Source organism: Castor canadensis, chromosome 3, assembly GCF_047511655.1.
Source record: "Castor canadensis chromosome 3, mCasCan1.hap1v2, whole genome shotgun sequence".
NCBI lineage: Eukaryota > Metazoa > Chordata > Mammalia > Rodentia > Castoridae > Castor > Castor canadensis.
Genome location: NC_133388.1, coordinates 171641327 through 171664515, shown reverse-complemented (window position 1 = coordinate 171664515; position 23189 = coordinate 171641327). Strand labels below are relative to the sequence as shown.

General features: G+C 32.1%; 1 protein-coding gene across 6 annotated transcripts in view; it reads left to right on the top strand.

Moving 5' to 3' along the window:
• Window positions 1-23189, top strand: part of Csmd3 (CUB and Sushi multiple domains 3) — a 1205819-nt gene that overhangs the window by 1127273 nt on the left and 55357 nt on the right. For all 6 annotated transcript variants that reach the window (XM_074069090.1, XM_074069089.1, XM_074069088.1 and 3 more), the window contains 6 exons: window positions 2196-2369; window positions 5825-5998; window positions 6772-6957; window positions 8757-8930; window positions 10651-10833; window positions 18289-18465. In XM_074069090.1, coding sequence (XP_073925191.1) covers window positions 2196-2369; window positions 5825-5998; window positions 6772-6957; window positions 8757-8930; window positions 10651-10833; window positions 18289-18465 — 1068 coding nt within the window. The remainder of the gene's footprint in view (window positions 1-2195; window positions 2370-5824; window positions 5999-6771; window positions 6958-8756; window positions 8931-10650; window positions 10834-18288; window positions 18466-23189) is intronic.

Sequence of the window (23189 nt, the reverse complement as noted above, 5' to 3'; positions counted from 1 at the left end):
TCCTTTCTGGTTATTGATTTCTGCTTAATGCTTAGAAAATGTTTGCTCAGCCCTAAGTCACAAAGATTTTCTGTCATTTTTTTTTTTAGAAGCTTTATAACTGTAAATCTTTACATAATGTGATTTATCTTTAATTAGTTGTTGGATTATTGTATAGTAGGAAATGGTTTTTCCAGAAGAATGTCTGACACTAGATTTTTTTAAAAACATTTCATAATAACACTTAAAATCATGTATTTAAGTCCCCTATATTTCATATTAGAGTTAATAAAACTAAAAAAATTGAGTATATGCTTATGCTCAGGGTTGCATTGAATCTATAGATCAATTTGGGGAGATATGGCATGGAATAATATTGAGTCATCTGATCTATGCTCATTTGTACCATTCTTTATATTTTTTAAGTTTCTGAAATAACAGTATCATATTTAGTGCATACAGAGATCACGTGGTTATTGCTAAACTTATTGCCCAGGATTTTTCACTATTATAAATAAAATCACTTATTTTAATTACATTTTCTTATTTCCTGATAGTACAAAAAACACCTATTTAAAATATATCTTTAGTGTCTTGCAACCTTCCTAAATTCATTTACTAGTTTTAAGATTTTTAAAAGTTAGGATTTTCTACCTACAAGTTATTTCAATACAGATAATTTTATCCTTTTGTTTACCAACATTGCACCCTTTTCTTTCCTTTTTTATTAATTTGCTGTGATGGATTGGGCTAAAAGAACAGTGTTGAATAGACTTGCTGAGAGGAGACATCCTTGTCTTTTTTCATATCACTAGGAAAGCATTAAGTATTTTACTAATAAGGCTGGAGGATTGGCTTGAGAAAGCATCTGCCTAGTAAGCATGAGGCCCCGAGTCCAAACCTCAAATACCACAAAAAATTGCTGACAAATATATTAACTTGATTTTTAAAAATAGTCTCGTCATACTGAGAAAGTTTCCTTATATTTCTAATTTACTGTTTTTATTTTTTATCATGAAGTGGTACTAAACTTTGCAAGTACTTTTTTGCCTCTATTTTAATATTTTTTCTCCTTTACTCTGTTAAAATGATAGATTATAGTGGTTGATTTTCTATCATAAACAAACTTTTCATTTGTGGATAAACCTCAGATAAGATGAATTGTCATTTATGAATGTGGATGGATTGATTTTCTAAAATTTTGTTAAGAAAATTTTTATTTCTATTCATGAAGGACACTAGCCTTTTTCATGACTTACTGTTGGTGCTTTCGTTGCTCATAAAACAAGTTAGGAAATGATTTTTTTTCTCTTCTATTTTCTAAGTGTTTTTTTAAAATTGATGGTTTTCTTCCTTAAATTATTGAAGTTGCCAGAAATATTTTTTTCATCCTTAAATATTTGAATTAATCAGTGTTTTATGGGGGGGTTGTTTCTGTTTAATAATTCAAATACCTGAATAAAGAACTATTCATATTTTTCTACTTTATCTACTTTTATGTTAGTTTTATTGTTATAATTTTCAAGGAATTTGTCCTTTTCTTCTAAACTGCTAAAATATATTGTCATAGAGCTACTCTTAACACTCCCTTATCCTTTTAGTTTCTGTAGGATTTATAGTAATCTCTTTCCATTCCTTCCTGTAACTGGTAATTCGGTTTTGGTTCATTGTCCTTTTTGTGTGAGAAGGTTCATTAAGAGTTTAATGATTTTGGTGCTATGTTAAAAGAAATATTTTTTGCCTTAAGGTTCTCTATTATTTACCTTTTTTTAATTTATTTTCAATTTTTGGACTTTTCGTAAATATTCTCTTCTGTCTACTTAGTGTATCTTTATTTTATCTTCTGTATTTTGTTCCTCTCTTTCCTCTTATAAATAGGAAACTTTAGGCCATTTATTATATATCTTTCTTCTTTCTATTAAGAACACTTAAACATAATTTTTTGCTAACCATTATTGCATTCCTTAAATTTTTATATATATTTTCATTTATATATACTGAAATATTATATATTTTCTTTGAGATGCATGACATTAGAAGTATATTTTCCTTTCATTGTCAAATAATTGGTGTTGTGCTGAATGTCTTTTAAATACTTTCATGCCACATAATTATGTGTGAATTATTTGTGAGATACTTCTAAGATAATTTCAAAGGCTTAGTAAAACTATAAATATATAAGAAAGATCCTTAATTATACTTTTGATTCATTTCAGCGGGTCACTGTGGAATTCCAGAACTCATTGTGAATGGCCAAGTCATTGGAGAAAATTATGGATACAGAGACACAGTTGTCTATCAGTGCAATCCTGGTTTTCGATTGATTGGTTCTTCAGTGAGAATATGTCAACAAGATCACAATTGGTCTGGCCAGCTCCCATCTTGTGTGCGTAAGTAAGCATGACAAAAGAAATTTTAAAATGGTGGTCTCACAGAATGACCAATAATTTTGGCCATATTTATGTAAGCAAGAATAGTAATTTCATTTACATGTTATATATAAACTAAAATTCTATTTTCTGTCCTTTTATACTGCTGTGGAACATGTCTTTAAAGTGGTGTGTGTTTGGGAGCATATAAAAACCATCCAGTAGGAAGAAAATTCTCAAATTTCTGTTTGTATTTTCTTACAAAGACAAAAAAATGGGCATAGTTCTATGTGACTGCATCCTAGTACTTGATGCAGAGTCACGAGGACAGTGAATTTGAGGCCAGCCTGGGCTGGATAGCAAAACCCTCATTCAAAAAAAAGAAAAGAAAAGAAGAAATGACACAGAATAGAATCATAAATTATCACATGCTATTCTTTCTAAAAGAGATTAAAATTAAATTTGTCTCCTTTGTACTTACTGAATAATATTTATAAATGAATATTTATATATAGAAGTTATTTTACCCACACATTTTAATTATAAGGATTTCAATTTTGTGATGCTGGTATTCAACAATATTAACATTCTAGTGGTATGATACAACAAAGATTTTTATAGTAGAAAACTCTTCTAATAAATGCTTTCTAATGATTAGGATGCTATAGATATCACATTGAATTATACCTTGATAAAATATAATTCACGGGGAAAAAATCATCAGACATGACATGAAAAACCATTGTTCTCATTTTAGTTCCACTGCTAATTATGTGAGCTAATGCAATTCATTTACTGCCTCTGGACACTAATTCCTTCATAAAAGAAGTAAATAGTTAAAAGTGTTTATCATTATGGCCCCTTTAACTTCAAAATCCATAATATTCTTACATGCATCAAAATTACATATGTGTAATTAATGTAGCTATATCTTGCTATCAATGGTTAGGTGAAATGTTTAAAAAATATTTAAAGGAATATTTCCATTGCTTTTAAATTATACAAAACTGCATAATTGCATGCACTTTTAGAATTATTTCAATGAAAGTTCTTGAAATTTCAACAAATATCCATATGATCTTTTAAGGTAATTTAGATACGAATTCCTATGTGAAAAAAAAAAGGTCTGTTTTCAAATACTACTCTTTTTTTTGTTACACTAAACATTTTATTTTTTCAATTGTTCATTATTCACATGTGCATACATTGTTTGGGTCATTTCTCCCCCCTGCCCCCCTTCTGCACCCTCTCCTCCCCTCCCCCCACTTCCAGGCAGATCCTGTTCTGCCCTTATCACTAATTTTGTTGAAGAAAAGACACAAGCATAATAAGAAAGACAAAGAGTTTTTGCTAGTTAAGCATAGCTATACAAAAATAGTCCTAGCACTGCTTACGTGTACACATGTGTTACAATCCAAGTCAGACTACCAGTTGTGAAACACAATGAGGTGTAGAGCTTTGCTTTGCTTTTGCTTTTACCAATAAGGACTTTCTGGAAACCTCCTGTGTTTGACAACTTCACTCCCATGGATTCTTTGTCCCCAAGGAGATTCCATCACTCTCCTGGCACTCTCTGCAGCCAGATTACTGGAGAATGAGTGGAGTCCACCAATCAATTTACTTGTCTGTACTCTCTCTGGCAGTGAGAATATTAGGAAAAGAACACTCCCATGGAATCTGTTTTTCTATTGAGCAGGACAGTGAGGCCTTCTGGCTTGGGTGCATTGTATATTTATCAGGACTGCTATTATACATAAATAAATGGATAACTGAATAAAGATAATATAACATATTTAATTAGAATTAGAATTTAATTAGAATTATTTTATTGCTCTACTTATTCTCAGAAATACAAAATTTTTCAGATCACAGTTTACCCAATTTTGAACGTTATAATCAGTCATCCTTTTTTCTCCTAAAATGTCCATCCCCAAATACATTTACATTAGAATTCTTATTTAATAAATACAATAAATTCTGCAAATATGTTTTAAGTATCACATATTAGAATAATAGATGAAGATTTTGATACTTCAGAGAAATGATATGTTTTTTTTAATATGAATCCACAGGAAGTATTTTACTTAATCTATTACTAATTGAACTCACATTTACAAATCCTATCATTGTCAAATTTTTATCCAATCATGAGAAATTTATTAGTTGGAAACCTAATTTCATGGAAAATATTTTTGTATATTCTGATAATAGGATAATAGGACATATAGTTAATGATTAAAATCATTTTTCTAAGACATGACAGACACTCACACAAACACACACACTCATGTACACACCACTGATTATCTGATGTCTAAGAGACAACAATATTCTGCTTGAGTCTGTCCTCAATATTTTACTTTTCATTTATCTTCACACACAGCCAATTAATGCCATTGTTTTTCTTGTTGAGTAATTGAGACTATAAATGAGAATTTGCCATCAGGGTAAAATTAATTTCTTTACTGATAATTTTAAGCAAGAATAAGATGCAGTTAAATTTCCAAATAAGTAGGTTGACATTATCAGTGTAGTTGAAAAATAATTGCTCTTGGGTCATTTTGAAAGTACTAAGACAAACTGTGGTCTTTCATTGTGCCCAATTATGAAGCACTGTTACTGATGTCACTCTGATTAATAGGGTGATGTGATACAATAAAATAGTTCATAGAAATAAAGCATTTGGGGAAAGCTAGCACTACACAAAATTTATAGTAGGATCATAACATCCAAAGCATCTAAATAATTCATCTGAGAATATTATTCCAAGCAAAATTGTTTTAATTTATCAAATATCAATGGTGAAGGAAATAAACCAGTAAGATTGATTAGTTTGGAGAATGTTAACATTGGTATTTCAAAATATTAATGAGAATTCTAGTGTTGTCTCATGCATCATTTTCTATTGTCCACATTACTTGGTGACATTAACTTACTTTTCATGAGTGCTTCTGCTTATCAATCTATTATTTGTAAAAATTGATTGTCTCAGTATCAAAAGAGCTATTTCACAATTAAATAAAAAATCAAGTACCTTTAGTCCTGAAATTTAACCAAAAGCTGCTTCAGTTTAGTTCCTTGCTTACTGCTATTAGCTAGTGAAAGGAACTTTAATCAGTCCCTGAATTTCTTTGAATTTCAGTTTCATTCCCTAAAAAACAAACAAACAAAAACCCAAAATGTAGGGGGAGAATGAAATAAGTACCATGAAACTTGAAACATCTATCTACCACTTAGATAAAATTATTTCAATTTAAATTAATTCACTATTTACTAATATATTCCTGTTAACTAATATACTGTTTCCATTATATCACTCAATTTTGTTTTTTTGCATTAGTAAAAGTACTTTAAATACATATCCACTTATAAAGTGGTATTTCTACTTTATTTGAAGTGATTAAGTAATAATTGTCATGTGATAGTTGGTTACTAAATATTCTTTCTTTGTCCTTGTCACTCCCCAATGACATTAGCTGTAAGCTGCGGTCATCCTGGTAGTCCAATTTATGGAAGAACAAGTGGAAATGGGTTCAACTTTAATGATGTAGTAACATTCTCTTGCAATATTGGGTATCTTATGCAAGGGCCGACCAAGGCACAATGTCAAGCAAACAGACAGTGGAGTCATCCTCCACCTGTGTGCAGAGGTAAAGTCTGCTGTATTCCTGTTTGGGGCTGGTGATAATATGTCTGTGTAAGCATAGATGGCACAACTGAAACATCTTGGGCAGCACAGTAGAAAGTTTTAAATAATAAATAAAGCCCTTAATTTTGATGTTAACTTCATTATCAATACTTTCTTTTTTTCTTACATTGTTAACTTTTATTTTTAAAAGTCAAACTGCAAGGCTTTATTTCTGCTTCGCTTTATTATCTTGTATATATTAATGAGTTCATGTAAAATGGACTTAAGATCATTTTAATCTGCAGTTTGTTTCATAGTTAATGGAATTTAACATTCATTCATTTCTTTGTGTCTTTGAGAAAACTGTGATATTTGCATAAAGACTTATTTATTTTCTGTATAGAACCAGACTAAAGAGTTCTTTAGCAAATACTCATTTTGCAAGGAAATGTGATAGAATTCATAATGTCAAAAATTATCACTATGCTATATGTTTTGTTCTATGACTGACAATAACTTAATGGATATGATTCATTAAGTCTACATTCAGTATATGTCTATATTCAGTATATTCTTATAGAGTCACTAAAGTTAAAAAAATTGCCATTTTCCCCTTTTATCTGTATTTTCAACCACACAGATTTCAGTTATCTAGATTGTGCATGTATTACTCTTATCTCTGGAATCTTTCATTTATGTGATTAAACTTACCTCTGAAACTAATTTTTTAAGTTTTCAATAGAAATCTATGTATGTTATTCCAAAAATATCTTTTAAAATTTGTTATTTGTTTAGTGGTCAACTGCTCTGACCCTGGAATTCCAGCTAATTCCAAAAGGGAAAGCAAAATAGAACATGGAAATTTCACCTATGGCACTGTGGTATTCTATGACTGCAATCCTGGATATTTTTTATTTGGATCTTCAGTTTTGATATGTCAACCAAATGGACAATGGGATAAACCTTTACCAGAATGTATCAGTAAGTAGATAATGTGAATTGTTCCTTGAGAAAATGCTATAGGTGCATATGGATGTTTATTGTGTTTATGAAACAGTTAGAGCTATACTTCAGAGGGAAGCATATTGATTTAATTGATTTGAAACTATACTTCCACATATCCTGCAATTCAATCCACAAATATCATCTTTCTGTTTTTCTTTTTATTTATTTTTTCTATTATTGTGCTGGGTGAGGTTATATTGTGGCATTTACAAAGTTCTTACAATATATCAAATATATCTTGACATATTATATATTTATCATTATTTGATTTTGAACTTTGATAGAATAGACAAAATATGAAAAGCAAGTATCTTTCATGCCCTCTGATATTACTATTCCTTAGGAGGCAACTATACTTTTATTTTGAGTTAATATTTTAAATTTCATTTGATATAAATGTGCTACTTAAAACTTGTCGACCTTAAATATTTATGCTATGCAGACAAATGTTAAATGTAAAAATGTCAATACACACATTTCAAGGCAGTGAGTACTGAATGAGAGCATTTTGTTACATGTTTATTAGGAGTTTAGAATGTAAATAAAATAAATTAAAGCCGAAATATATACAATTCACATGTTTAGGGAGAAAAATAACTGAAATCAAAATTTTGTGAAGACAGAACTGAGTGTGAATTCTTGGGTTTCAGTCAATTGACAGGTCTCAAATTGAAAGATTCGGTGGTGAAGTTTGAACATGATTGAGAAGAGAAAAACGAGTGAGGGATTAGTGTCTCAAGAAATCATTGCACAAGTAATTTTTGTCACACAAAATTACAAAATTATTTTATGATCATATTTTATTTAGGGCATTTCTTTATATCCATGAGTTGGATTTTTACGAAATTTTGTGACAACATGCATGTACTAACAAAAAACAAAAGTTTTTACCATGTGCACAAAATTTGTCTCTGTAAATAATTCAGTGCATTGGCCTGCTGATTAAGTATCATTTAACTTCTATTAGTAGACTTACCTAATTTGAAGAATTTTCTTAGTTGGTCTTGTGCAGCTATATCCTGAAAGGTAAAAATCATTTTGTAGGGCATGCAGACCTCAGGTTTCCTTGCTTCTCATAGACTTTTCCTTTCCATCTCCTACAACATTCCCCCTGGAGTTTAATGAACACTTAATAGTTCTATTAAGTGTATGTCTTCTTCTGAGCAGTTTGATACCCTAGAAATACATGGCATGATATATTTTTCTAAATACAATTAACAAAAAGCACATATTAATTTCCCAAGCTATCTCTAGCTTATAAAATTATCCTACAATTTTTTGCCTTGTGATTCTGCTGTGCTTAGCAGCACATTAGATGGCAAGCCACTAAATATCTTCTTTGTATAACATACCTAGAATAGAATGATTCTACACTCTTAACTTAGATTGTGAAGCACAGATTTATCTTCATTCCATCTTCCTCACTTTCACAGTTCTTCCCTTTTAACTTCTGTTTGGCCTCACTTTGAATTCCAATTTATTTCCTATGTTCTTATTTGGTCACCCTATCTCTCTCTCCTCTTTGTACCCGGTATACCCGTGTTCAGGTGCATACGTACCTATGCACATATGCATATGGGCAGTCCCTCACCATGCCACATACAGACTTATTATAATTACAGTTTTATCTCATATGTTCCTATAAAACTCACCTTCAGGTTAAATGGGTTGACTCAATAGCCCTACAACTGCAAATTCCATTTATAACTGAGTTGGCTCAGGATGTTCGATAGGAGATATAAAAAAATTTTATATTCAAAAATTATGTATTGTAGTGATTGACTGTGGACACCCTGGCGTTCCTCCTAATGCAGTACTGTCTGGCGAGAAGTATACTTTTGGATCTACTGTTCACTATTCCTGCACAGGAAAGCGCTCCCTTTTAGGCCAGTCATCACGGACTTGCCAGTTAAATGGCCATTGGAGTGGATCACAGCCTCATTGTTCAGGTAAAGACATAACAGATTCTCTTTTAAAATCTCATGAGAAAAGCTAAAACATTAATTATATACTTACTGGAATACGTCTAAGGTAATGTAAATTCAGAGGAAAATAAACATTGATATTTGAGATGGTAAATTACCCGTGTACATTTTGAACTCTGTTGTGTCTAATGTAATAAATTATGGGATTTTATAATGCTACCATGTGTGAAGCACTCTTATTCATGACAATGGTGAAACTGCTCAAGAGAAAGTAGTTATTCTTTTTTAGTAGATATCAAATACATTGTTTCTCAAAAGGCAATGTAATGTTATATCAATTCTTTTTATCCTTTTTTCTCCTTCTTTCCTTCCTTTTTGTGGTACTGTGTATTGAACTCAGAGCCATAAACACTTGATGGACAAGTACTCTACCACTTGGGCTTAGCTTTTTTTGTTTTCACTTTGTTTTTGAGATAGCAACTCACTAACTTGCCTAAAGTTGGCCTCAAACTCCTATCCTGCCTTTGCTTCCTAAGTAGCTGGGAATACAGGTGTACTCATCAACATCCACTACAAACGTGATTTTCTGTCACTTCTCACTTCTAATTTTCTAAGTAATTGTTTCACTACATAATGTAAACATAAAGTCTTAAGTGTTTTAAATTGAACTAAACTATTGAGACCTATAAAAGATACTTATTTATCCTAAATTTATAAATTATTAATAGCTAGCATACAACTCTGAGTCCTTATAACCCAATAGTTATCTTTAGATGAATAAATGTTAAAGCTATCTTAAATTAATAATCTGTTGGCAGCATGCTTGATAAATGTTTTCTAAGATGTTTTGAAGATATTTCTTCAAAAATATTTAAGTTTTAGATCTAAGATTGTTCCCTAGTGGATACTACTTACTTTTACACACTAACTAAATATGGTGCTTAATTTTCTGCATTTTCTTTTTATTTATATATTGTTCATTATTTGTGTGTTATTTTATTTTGTAGAGATCATTCCAATAACCAATTAGTAGTTGTTTTTATTGTTTTTTCTTTTGAGGTGAAACTTGTAAATTACTGTTTAGTCTCCAACTCCTATGAATACTGATTAATCTCTTTGAAGTGACTGCTTGGGATTTCAAATTTAATCTACATATTTGAAAGTCTATCAGTTTAATGAGACTTTAAAAATAATTTTCCTAAAAATTTATGTCTTTCCTTTGAGTAACTCATAGTAAATTCATTCTCAGATGACTGATTATACATACAACCCTCCCCCAGCCATTAGCAAATTGCTACTGAATTGCAAAAAAATGTACATAGGTATTTAAATGTGAAGTTTGGTCTTAAATTTTTGTGTTATTAATATACATCACAAGAAAATGAGGTATATATGATTCCAAATATTTAGAACATTTGAGAAATCACCTAGAAAGGAAATATTTTCAATGCCAGTTTTAAGTAATAATGTCAGTTATAAGTTTTCTATTAGCTGGTTATTAACTAGGTATTGGAAATATTAATGAAGTGTCTATAACCATATTCTGCAAATATTTTCCTTTTTATTTATGCTTTTTTTTCTTATGAACTAGGATCAAATAGGAAATATGAATTATATTTGTTCTCAGTCAATTTATGTTAAAACAGTGTGAACAAAGATAAATGCATGCTAGATTATTGGTATAGATCATGAATTTAACAAATGTTTGTTGAAATAAATGAACTTGAGCTTTATTGCTTTATAGGTGATGCTACCGGTACATGTGGGGATCCAGGAACTCCTGGTCATGGTTCAAGACAGGACAGTGATTTCAGAACTAAAAGTACTGTGCGCTTTGCTTGTGATACTGGTTACATTCTTCATGGCTCAGAAGAAAGAACATGTTTAGCCAACGGCAGTTGGACTGGAAGGCAGCCAGAATGCAAAGGTAATCTCATGCAGAAACTTAATGTATTGAGAGTGCTTGTGCTGATTAGCTCTGATGGGTGTATTTGATTAAGAGATGCCTAGGAGATCAGTATAGTGCAACTCTGAGTGTACTTGTGAGTTTGTTTCTAGAAATGATTCAGTTGTGAGGGCTCTGACCTAATCAATATTTCAATCAATGGAGTAGACTATTGAGTTGTAATGGAACTGTGGAAGGTAGGGACTGACTGTAGGAAATGGTCACAGGAGTCATGACTTGAAGGGTTTGTCTTGGTCCTGGTCTCTTCCTGTTCCTCCACTTTGCCTCCTAGCCATCACAAAGTGAGCAGTTTTGATCTGCTATGCATTCCTGCTACAGTGATGTTTTCCCTCATAACAGGCCTATTTCAATGGAGAAAGCAGTCATCGACTTTAACTTATGAAACTGTGAGCCAAAAAAATCCTTCCTTTTAACTTATTTCTGTTAGGTATTTTGTCACAGTGACAAGATGCTGATAAAAACACTGTTGTAATTTAATTCATGTCTAAATTCAATGGGTTACTAAGAAGAAAACTATTCTTACCCTTCCCTCAATGAAGAAAAAAAGAAATATTTCAGTTTTACTGACACTATGATAGAACTGTGACAAATAATAATTATATTTTAAAAATCTCATTGGTCATTTGTATACAAAGATGGTTCACAATCTAGCAATAATTTATTTTGAAAATGTTTTAAAATGTTGTTAAAACATTTATTCTGGTTATGCTCATTCCTGTAATCCAAAGTACTTTGGGAAGTGGAGATATAGAGGAACAAGGTTTGAGCTCAGCCTGGGCAAAAATTTAACAGACCCCATCTCAACAAACAAAGCTTGATTTGGTAGCTCGCACTATAATCCCTGCTATGTGGGAGGCATAGATTGAAGGATCATGGTACAATATAGGCTGGGACAAAAGCAAGAGACCCTATCTGAAAAATAAACTAAGGTAAAAACTGGGGTATGTCTCAAACAGTAGAACTCTTACCTAACAAGTGCCAAGACCCTGAGTTCAAAATCCAGTATGGAAAAAAAAAAGAAAAAAGGCTTATTTTTGTACACTTTATTTATATTGTAGATGATCAGGAAAAACAAACTGTTGTTATATGAATGTGATGTCAGTATCTGTTTTACCTTGTAAGTTTGTAAAAATGGAAAAATATACAAAGATACCCAAGGAACAATTTTATTTATAGTGTCCAATTACTCGTTACTGTAATGGATAAGTTAAGGGTATTTGAGTCAAATGGTTAATTATTCTTATTAACTCAGGATGAACATAATTATGCCCTTACAAGATTTGCTAGAAAGTGTAGTTGGAAAATTATCCTTGTGATTTAAATTGTCCTTTTCATGATTATTTTATTTCAGAAACTAAACTTGCAAGGTTATTTATAAAACTTGAAGTTGTACTAAACATATTGCTTTAAAAACAGGAAATGATTCCCAAAAGAATATTCTTGAGTTTTTTGATTGGCTATATTATAGAAATACATTTATTATAGTTTAAGATTAGCATTTATATTTTAGAAAAATAGACAAATTTTAAAAATTGGACCAATTCTAATAATCTTTTAAAAATTTATTAATGTGTATTAACAGTGTAGGGGATTTCATTGTGATATCTCCATAGATACACCTAGCATAGTTTGAATAGGTTCACTCCCTTTATTATATTCCCTTAAATACTCTCCTTTCTCCCCTATTTTTAAAACAGTAGTTGGTGGGTTTCATTATGCTAACTTCATAGATAGGTAGGTAGGTAGATAGATAGATAGATTGATTAACTGATAGATGACATAGATAGATACAGATATGTAACACACTTCATTACAACTCAGTTGATATAAGGAGAAGAGATGGAGAAAACAGTTACTGAACAAAACACAGTAATGCAGACTAAACTTTTCACTTTATTTTGCAAACTTGTTTTCTGAAGTCAAGTTTCTATAGTGGTATTGTAAGTCAAATTACAAATGTACTATAATACATGAGTGATATCTAAGTTCATCCTTTGTTCAACTTATATACAAAATATTTCATACATGAAATGCAGACTGCTCTTGGCATTGTTTTGCTGGCATGTCCATATGGATCACAGGAGAATTATCAACTATATCAAATATAATAGAAATATAGTATTTGCATAGAGTTCATGCATATCACTTAGGAAAACATATTCCAGTGGATGAAAGGACATCGAATGTGAACAACAATACAGAAAACCAAAAACATCAACAGAACAAAACAGAAACCACAAAATCCAACTTTAAATATTTAAAGTTCCTAAAGACTCCACCAGAAGACACTTAGATCTAATGAACATTTTTGCCAAAATAGCTGGATGCAAAATCAACATACAAAAATCTGTAGGCAACAACTAACATACCGAAAAAGAAAGTCAGGATCGCAATCTTATTAAATAGCCTCAAACATGTTAAAAACTTCTAACAGCAAAGGCTGGACACATTGAAGAAAAGTGTTGTAGATGACAGTAGAAGATGGAAAGGCTACCCATGTTCATGGATCAGCAGAATTAATGTTGGGAAAATGGCCATATTATTAAAAGTGATCTACAAATTCAATGAAATCCCCTTCAAAATTCCAATGACATCATTTACAAACACAGAAAAATCAATCTAAACATTTGTATGGAAACACAATAAACCCCTAATACTCAAAGCAATCCTGAGCAAAAAGAACAATGCTGACTCAAAACCTGACTGCAAACTATGTTACAGAGCCATAGTGACAAAGATTGCATGGTACTGCCACAAAACAGAATGTGGACCAAGGCAATAGAATAAAATATCCAGAAGTAAGCCTAAACTGGTGCTGCCATCTGGTGTTGACAAGGGTCCGCCAAACACACCTTAGAATAAAACAACCTCTTCAACAAATGGTTCAGGGAAACTGGATATTCACATCTAGAACACCGAAACTAGAACCCTATCATTCACTCTAGACAAAAATCAACTCAAAATGAATCAAAAGAATTAATATAAGACCTGAAATTTTGAAACTACTGGAGGGGAACATCAAGGAAATACTTAAATATCTAGGTACAATGACTTTTTGAATAGGACTGTTAATAGCTCAGGATGTAATTATTGACAAATGGGATTGCATCAAACTACAAGGCTTCTTCAGAGGAAAAGAAACAATCAACAGAAAGAAGAGACTACCTACAGAATGGGAAAAAATATTTACCAGATACATTTGATAAGGGACATATTTCTAGGATATATTAATATGTATTTATTTGAAAAATATATAATCATTTGAAGAACTCCAAAAAAACACCAAAAGTGCAGAACTGTACAGGCATTTTTCAAATGAAGAAGTACAAACCTCCAACAAATACATGAAAAATGTTCAACATCCTTTGCCGTCAGGGAAATGAAAATCAAAAGTACATTATGATTCTCTCTCATCCCAGCCAGAATGGCTATCATCAAAAATGGTTACAATGCGGGGCATGGGAAGGAACCCTTTTACGCTCTATTGGAAATGTCAATTAGTCCAGCTACTATAAAAATCAGTACGGAGGTTCATCAGAGTATTGAGCAGAGAATTTCCGTATGATCCAGGCATTCCACTTCTGGGTATGTTCCCAAAAAAACCAAAATCAGCTCACTGTAGAGATACCTGCATACCTATGTTTATAACACTATTCCAAGTTATGGAATCAAACCATGTGATCATCATGGGTGAATGGAAAAAATGTGGTTCACATACACAATGGATTTTTAGTTAGGTATAAAGGAGAATGGAATTATGTCGTTGACAAGAAAATGGGTGGAAATGGAGATCATTATGTTAAGAGAAATAAGATAGTACCACAAAGACAAGCATTGCATGGTTTCTGTCATATGCGGAATCTAGGAAAAAGAAAAGGATATGAAGTAAGAGGGAGGCTTACAAAGATGTGGAAGAGGATGAGGAAAAGGGGTGGGGGGATTAGAAAGAGTAATAGAGGGTCATATGTGATCAAAGTAGATTTTATGCATGTCTGGAAATATCATACAAAGTGCTTTGCATTGTAAAACTAGCATATGCTAACAAAAGACATTTCAAGGTGATTTTTATTATTATACTTGAGAATAATTTGAGAAAATACGTAAACATTCATAAGATGTTATCTATATTTTGATCTATTTCTCCACTTCTGAAGAGATTTTTTCTTTTTTTTTTTTTTTGAGATTTTTTCTTAAAGAGAATAAAATTTTACAAGAAAACATAATCATGAAATGTAATTTTACATTTTTAATTTTTAGCTACTGGTAATTAGAAACAATTATACTACAAGACATTACATAATAAATTATATGCTTACATAATATAGCATTGCCTAAATTATCCAACTATTATCACTGTCTACGAGTCAAACAGAGAAAATGAACACCATATATATTTGAGCTAAAATAAGATTAAATAATGCATTTTATTAGAACTACAGGGAATGTTATTCACATAAAAGAAACTTTGAAAAAAGTGCACAAAATGACAATGAGATGGAGTTGTGAAAGTATTTTTATTCTCTTTAATCCAAACGCTTTGTAGTTACACTATTATTTAGTTTACAATTACATATAAAGTTTTAACAGAATATTAAGCATTAAGCACATTTAAACATAAAATTATCTAGTAATCTTTGAAATTAATTAATTTAACCACTGAATTGAGAAATACAAAATTAAAGGATATAGCATTCTTAACAAATTGCCAAGATTTAAAAATATGGCAAATTGAATTATAGAGGATGTATGAATACAAGCAAAGTTTTACAATGTAATAGATATGCAAATTGTTGAAATATTTTTATATATTGTATTGAAATATACCTTAAAAAATTTAAAGATTTTTTTAATTAAAGTGAGTCAGAAATTGCACTTTCTGGTATTTGTTGTAAAAATAAGATGGATGTAAAGAGTTGTACATATGTTAGATTATATGTGACAGAAGAACAAAGAGCACTGAACTAAATTTAGTTAATCAATGTTTATCAATACAGAAGTGGGTAGGTAAATTATGAATATATACACAGGGAAAACTGGCCAGTTTCTAAACTTTATGTCTGAACATGGCCTAATTGTAATGCTACATAAACTATATATTTATATATATATACACATGCATTTAGGTATATGCAATTATTTTGTCAGATCTTATATTTTGGTGATGGGCTTAATTATCTTTATTTTTTCCTTGTATATTCATGTAATTTTGGACATAATAAGAGAAGCTACTTTGATAAAAAGAACAAAATATGGTACAGTAACTTTAAGATTGTAATTTTCTGTAACAATAATGAAAGGTAAACATGTACAATTATACTTTATATTAAGCATCTAATAAAATACTTAATTGACAAACATGTATTATGTTTATCATTTACTAGCCTGAATATGATACAACACTTTCATTATATGCTATCAGAATCACCACATGGTATTTATACTGATGAACAATCTGTCATTACCTAACTGTGACTGGGCAAGCTATTCACATTGTCTATGCCTCAGTTCTGTAGGAAGAAATTGTCTTGGTATTAATAACAACTCATAACATTGTTGTGAGGATTGAATACTGAAGAGTTGTGGATGTCACATAGTAAGTGCTCAATGAACATTAGCTATCATATTTTTAGATTAGATCTACTGCCTGGTAGGACATGACTCCTGTGAGGAAAGATGGTTTTGTTAGCCTGTGCTAACTATAAGGAGGGCCTTGTTCACAAGTGGCAATAAAACCCTTTCCCTTCAAATCTCAATATCATGGAGACAAAGTAGTGCTACCTCTCTTATTTGTGTCCACCCAAGCTGTCAGTCTTCCCTAATCATAGATGATACATTTAACTTTTTTCATTTTAATTTAATTTTACTTGTGTTTATTTCAAACACAATTTTTTTTTAAAATAGGAGAATTCTTGTGTAGTAGGTGCAGGGATGTTAAAGACAAGAGAACAGGAATGACATTATAATTGAAAAGACAGTACCTTGAAACCACCATGACTAAAGGAATTCTTGGTTTTTTATTGTGCAGAAATTTTACTGGGCCTGGCTCCCTATTTAAAAATACCAATTATATGACATTTTAAAGCATGTCTAACACTCCATGAAATACTTCTTGCATTGTGTGAAGGGTCATTAGACATGACAAGTATGGTGAGAGCTTTATTTTTGAAGTGGGTTATTACCCTTGACAAAAAGTAAAAATGTCCACTGTACCATAGGTTTTGCTGAAAATAGTTATCTGGAGTTTGATCTTTGGGTAGGTATATAAAATGTAAAGATTCTTGTCTTCATGTGCACACCCACGTAAAGCAAATTAAACACAAACTGAAACATAAATGACACATACAATGACAGGCAAATGAAATATTTAGGAATCCACAAGGGAAAATTTCATTTTCTGACATTATAATCATATTTCATGTTTATAAAGCTAACTTTAAGTTCTGTCAAGTACTAAAATGCCTTCTAATAGTACCATAAAATTATGTTCAATTCAGGATTACTTTTATATTATTTAAAAAATTCACTTATGGCATGGATGGCAAATGATTAAGCTTATTTACCTAATCGTTAATTGAAAGACATCTGTGTTGATGACTGCTGTTTAGGTTACACAGAAAACTTAGTGAAAGCTATCATTAGAATTCAGTAACTTTGTTTTTATCAGTTTATGTTTTGTATTGCTTGGCCCAGAAATAGAAGTTATAATTTTTTAATGCAAATCACTTATGTATTTATTCAAAATATTTACAATGCTTATAATCTTTAAATTGCGTATTTTATATTCACCTTCTTAGAATTATAAGTACAATAAATCTCTATTGCATTTTATTGTTACTACATGTATTCTAATTTTACATGAATTGCTCTTAGGCAACAATTCTTACAATCCTTCTCAGAGAGATGTTGTGGTATACAATAGCAATATTCCTCAAATAATTACTTTACTTTGTAAAGTTTTTAATGAAAATACCAACAACAATCTTAAAAATTATGTTATGATTTTCATCCCAGTAATTAAGCTAACATAATCAACATAAATTTGAATTTCAACTCTAAAAGATATTTCTCTGTTTGTTTTAGAGGATTTTATTCCTTATCTATAATTTGACAGGATCATTTAGTCATTATGTGAAAAGATTACTTTTTTAATTTTAATTTTATTTTTTGGTGGGATTAGGGCTTTGTGCTTGCAAAGCAGGTGCTCTATTGCTTGAGCCACACTTTCAGTACATCTTAGTGTGATTATTTTCGAGATGGGGGTCTCATTAACTATTTGCCTTGGTTGGCATCAAACCACAATCCTCCAGGTCTCAGTCACCCACATAGCTAGGATTAGAGGTGTGAGTTACTGTGCCCGGCACTGAAAAGATTTCTAATTGCATTATCTTTATAAATAGTCTTAAACATTTTTTGTAGCTGTACAGTGTGGTAATCCAGGAACAACAGCCAATGGAAAAGTCTTTAGAATTGATGGCACAACATTTTCCAGTTCAGTCATTTATTCCTGCATGGAAGGATATATCCTTTCTGGTCCTTCAGTTAGACAGTGCACCGCCAATGGAACATGGTCTGGAAATTTGCCTAACTGTACAAGTAAGTTTCTTCTCAATATTTAAAAATTATTATCTATGTGAAAATATTTATGAGTATATAAATGTGTGTGTTATAACTAATAAAATTATACAAGGTTTTGAATCTTTATAATGCCTTTCAGATTAAAAGTAGTATTATGGTTAGATTGTACACTAATGATATAAATAATTAGTTGGTACAGGAGGGTGAATATAGTGGAAATATTATGTACACATATATGTAAGTGAAAAAATTAGACCTGTTGAAACTATTCCAGGAGTTGGGGAAGTAGTGATAAAAGAGAAAGAGGGGATGAGTTCAACTATGATATATTGTAAGAACTTTTGTAAATGTCACATTTATCTGTAGTACAACAATAATAAAAAATAAACGTTTTTCTAGAAACAATGAATTAGTTGACTTATCCAAGTACTATATTAGGAAAAAGAGATCATAGAAAATCACTACTAAATATAATTTAATAGAATTTTAATAATATTGGTTATTTATCAGTAAAATATGAAGGATACAATTTTATTTTTTCCAATCTAAGACACATCAATAACCAGCTTCATTTTAAAAAGGTATACTAATTATTCATGAGTTTTGTGCTAATAAAGGAAGTTTTGATAGGTGGTTTGCTATGTTAAATTATTTAAATGAAATATATTAATGCCTATATATAGAATAAATTAAATTTAGTTCTAGAGATGCAACTTAGTGGTAGAGTGCTTGCCTAGCATATGTGAGGCCCTGGGTTTGAGTCCCAGCACTGAAAACAAAGAAGTATTTTACTAACAATAGTAATCCAGTAATTATAGCTGGAAAACTATGGTTGCTTATGTTTCATAAAAACTGCACAGTGTCAGTATAGTTTTAATGACTGCAATGAATGTATCACTCTAGTATGGGATGTTGATAGTGGGGGAGGCTTGTCTGTATAGGGGCATGGAGGACTTGGGAAGTGCCCCATCTTGGGCAGTTTCCTTACAAGTTATTCTTTACAACCTGATCAGTGCTCTCAGGACTACTTGAGGAGTTACTCCCTATATCTACAGGGGTCTTTCTCTGTCAATGTTCTGTCTGGTACCCTGTCTAAAACACTGTCTGTATAGTCTTCTCCTGACAATTAAATTCATCCTCTCAACCCAGGGAGTCTGTTGGGCTCTGCATAGGTTCTTCTTTCCTTTGCCACAGCCTGGAAACTCAAAGGCAAAGAGAACGAGCAAGGATAGGACTCATCTAACATATTCCCTATCATTGAGCTTTGCCGACTAATTCATCACTTTTTCTTAAAGGCTTTTTGTATTATATTTAAAACCACAAAATATAAAAGGGATCAATCAACATATATCTTAGAAGTCCTTCCTAGAGTCTCAGTATTTAACAGTCATGGAGGTGTATGCTTTTTATTGCTCAGGCTACAGCACAGTTAAGGATCATTAGAGAATATTCTAGTTCTTAAAATTAAATCCAAGACCCTGAATATACCAAAATTGTACAAACATACTTTTACCACTTAACCACCAAAATGTCTCCAATTCAGATCAACAACAGCTTTAATTTTTGCTTTAACTCTTTCAAATTCTAAAAGCATCTGAACTGTCTTATCATAGGAGGAACAAGAATTTCAAATACCACACATTTTCCAAATTTGGTATTTCTTCATTTCTTCCTTGGTTTCAATTTCCAATTGTTCATCACCTGCTCTGCACCAACCATGTTCCTTAGTAGGACAACTTCAATAGGACATTTAAGCATTTTAGTCAATAAATTTGAATCCAAGTTCTGATCTCCCTTAAAATCTGACTTTATGTCTCTTTCCCCTTTTTTCTGTTTCCTTCTGTCTCTCCAGCATTCCCTGTCTCTGCCACTCTTTAGTCCTTCACTACTTCTCATAATCGTTAGGGAACATAGCATCAATCTTTTTCAGCTAAAGGAATCAGAATGAACCTGCCAAAATCCCACTGGGAACGGCATCCTTCAGCCCACTTGCTATCAGGGCTGATTATCCACAATTTGCCAGTTTTCTGAGGAGCCACCTGGCTTTAAGTTGATGACTGGGACAAGGACTGTTCTTTGTTTTGTCCCTTGACACTCTGTTTAAGTGGGAACTGCCTTCGTTGCCTGAAACTGAGACTGAAGAAGTTAGTTTTTGGACTTGCCTTCTTTTTTTGAGTCACTGTTCTCCAGTTTCACGTCATCTTTCAGGGACATCTTTTAAGTTTACTGCTTACCTTTTATGCCCACACTGGACTAGCATCATGGCTGTGCAGAGATGGATTGCCTTCCCAAGCACCAAACTTCAGAATCTGCAGGGCACTCATGCAGGGAGGGAGCACCCTGAAATCATTACTTCAAAATCATTTTTTTCCACACTTGTTTTTGACTTGGCTTATCCTTTTGGTTGTTTCCAAGGGAGGAAAAATTCTTCTCTGTCATTCTGTTTTGAAGGAAAACAAAAGTCCTCCCACTTGTTAGGAAAATGTCTTATTTTTGCAGTACTGAGAATTCTAACAGTTAACAAATATGAGTTACCATTTCTATACTACACTCTCCCAGGTGAGCCTTTAAAATTCTTACCCATCTTTTTTTTTCTTTTTATTTATTTATTTATTTTATTGATTTATTTATTTATTTTTATTGTTTTATTATTCATATGTGCATACAATATTGGGTCATTTCTCCCCCTGCCCCCACCCTCTCCCTTACCACCCACTCCGCCCCTTCCTTCTCCCCCCCACCTCCTCAATACTCTGCAGAAACTATTTTGCCCTTATAACTAATTTTGTTGAAGAGAGAATATAAGGAATAATAGGAAGAAACAAGGGTTTTTGCTAGTTGAGATAAGGATAGCTATACAGGGAGTTGACACATTAATTTCCTGTGCAACCTTCTAGGTTAATTCTTTTTGATTTAGCTTTTTCTCTAGTTCCTGGTCCCCTTTTCCTATTGGCCTCAGTTGCTTTTAAGGTATCTGCTTTAGTTTCTCTGCATTAAGGGAAACAAAGGCTAGCTAAGTTTTTAGGTGTCTTACCTATCCTCACACCTCCCTGTGTGCTCTCTCTTTTATCATGTGCTCAAAGTCCAATCCCCTTGTTGGGTTTACCCTTGATCTAATGTCCACATATGAGGGAGAACATACGATATTTGGTCTTTTGGGCCAGGCTAACCTCACTCAGAATGATGTTCTCCAAGTCCATCCATTTACCAGTGAATGATAATATTACGTTTTTCTTCATGGCTGCATAAAATTCCATTGTGAATAGATACCACATTTCCTTGATCCATTTGTCAGTAGTGGGGCATCTTGGCTGTTTCTATAACTTGGCTATTGTGAATAGTGCTTCAATAAACATGGGTGTGCAGGTGCCTCTGGAGTAACCTGTGTCACAGTCTTTTGGGTATATCCCCAAGAGTGGTATTGCTGGATCATACGGTAGATCAATGTTTAGTTTTTTAAGTAGCCTCCAAGTTTTTTTCCAGAGTGGTTGTACTAGTTTACATTCCCACCAACAGTGTAAGAGGGTTCCTTTTTCCCCGCATCCTTGCCAACACCTGTTGTTGGTAGTGTTGCTAATGATGGCTATTCTAACAGGGGTGAGGTGGAATCTTAGTGTGGTTTTAATTTGCATTTCCTTTATTGCTAGAGATGGTCAGCATTTTTTCATGTGTTTTTTGGCCATTTGAATTTCTTCTTTTGAGAAAGTTCTGTTTAGTACACTTGCCCATTTCTTTATTGGTTCATTAGTTTTGGGAGAATTTAGTTTTTTAAGTTCCCTGTATATTCTGGTTATCAGTCCTTTGTCTGATGTGTAGCTGGCAAATATTTTCTCCCACTCTGTGGGTGTTTTCTTCAGTTTAGAGACCATTTCTTTTTTTGAGCAGAAGCTTTTTAGTTTTATGAAGTCCCATTTATCTATGTTATCTCTTAGTTGCTGTGCTGCTAGGGTTCCATTGAGAAAGTTCTTGCCTATACCTACTTAACTCCAGAGTATTTCCTACTCTTTCCTGTATCAACTTTAGAGTTTGGGGTCTGATATTAAGATCCTTGATCCATTTTGAGTTAATCTTGGTGTAGGGTGATATACATGGATCTAGTTTCAGTTTTTTGTGACTGCTAACCAGTTTTCCCAGCAGTTTTTGTTGAAAAGGCTGCTATTTCTCCCTCGTATATTTTTAGCTCCTTTGTCAAAGACAAGTTAGTTATAGTTGTGTGGCTTCATATCTGGGTCCTCTATTCTGTTCCATGGGTCTTCATGTCTGTTTTTGTGCCAGTACCATGCTGTTTTTATTGTTATTGTTTGTAATATAGTTTGAAGTCAGGTATTGTGATACCTCCAGCATTGTTCTTTCGACTGAGTATTGCCTTGGCTATTCGTGGCCTCTTGTGTTTCCATATAAATTTAACGGTAGATTTTTCAATCTCTTTAATGAATGTCATTGGAATTTTGATTAGAATTGCATTAAACATGTAGATTCCTTTTGGGAGTATAGGCATTTTTACTATGTTGATTCTACTAATCCATGAGCATGGGAGATCTCTCCATTTTCTATAGTCTTCCTCTGGCTCTTTCTTCAGAAGTTTATAGTTTTCCTTGTAGAGGTCTTTCACATCTTTTGTTAGGTTTACACCTAGGTATTTGATTTTTTTTGAGGCTATTGTAAATGAAATTGTTTTCACACATTCTTTTCAGATTGTTCACTATTAGTATATAGAAATGCTAATGATTTTTCTATGTTGA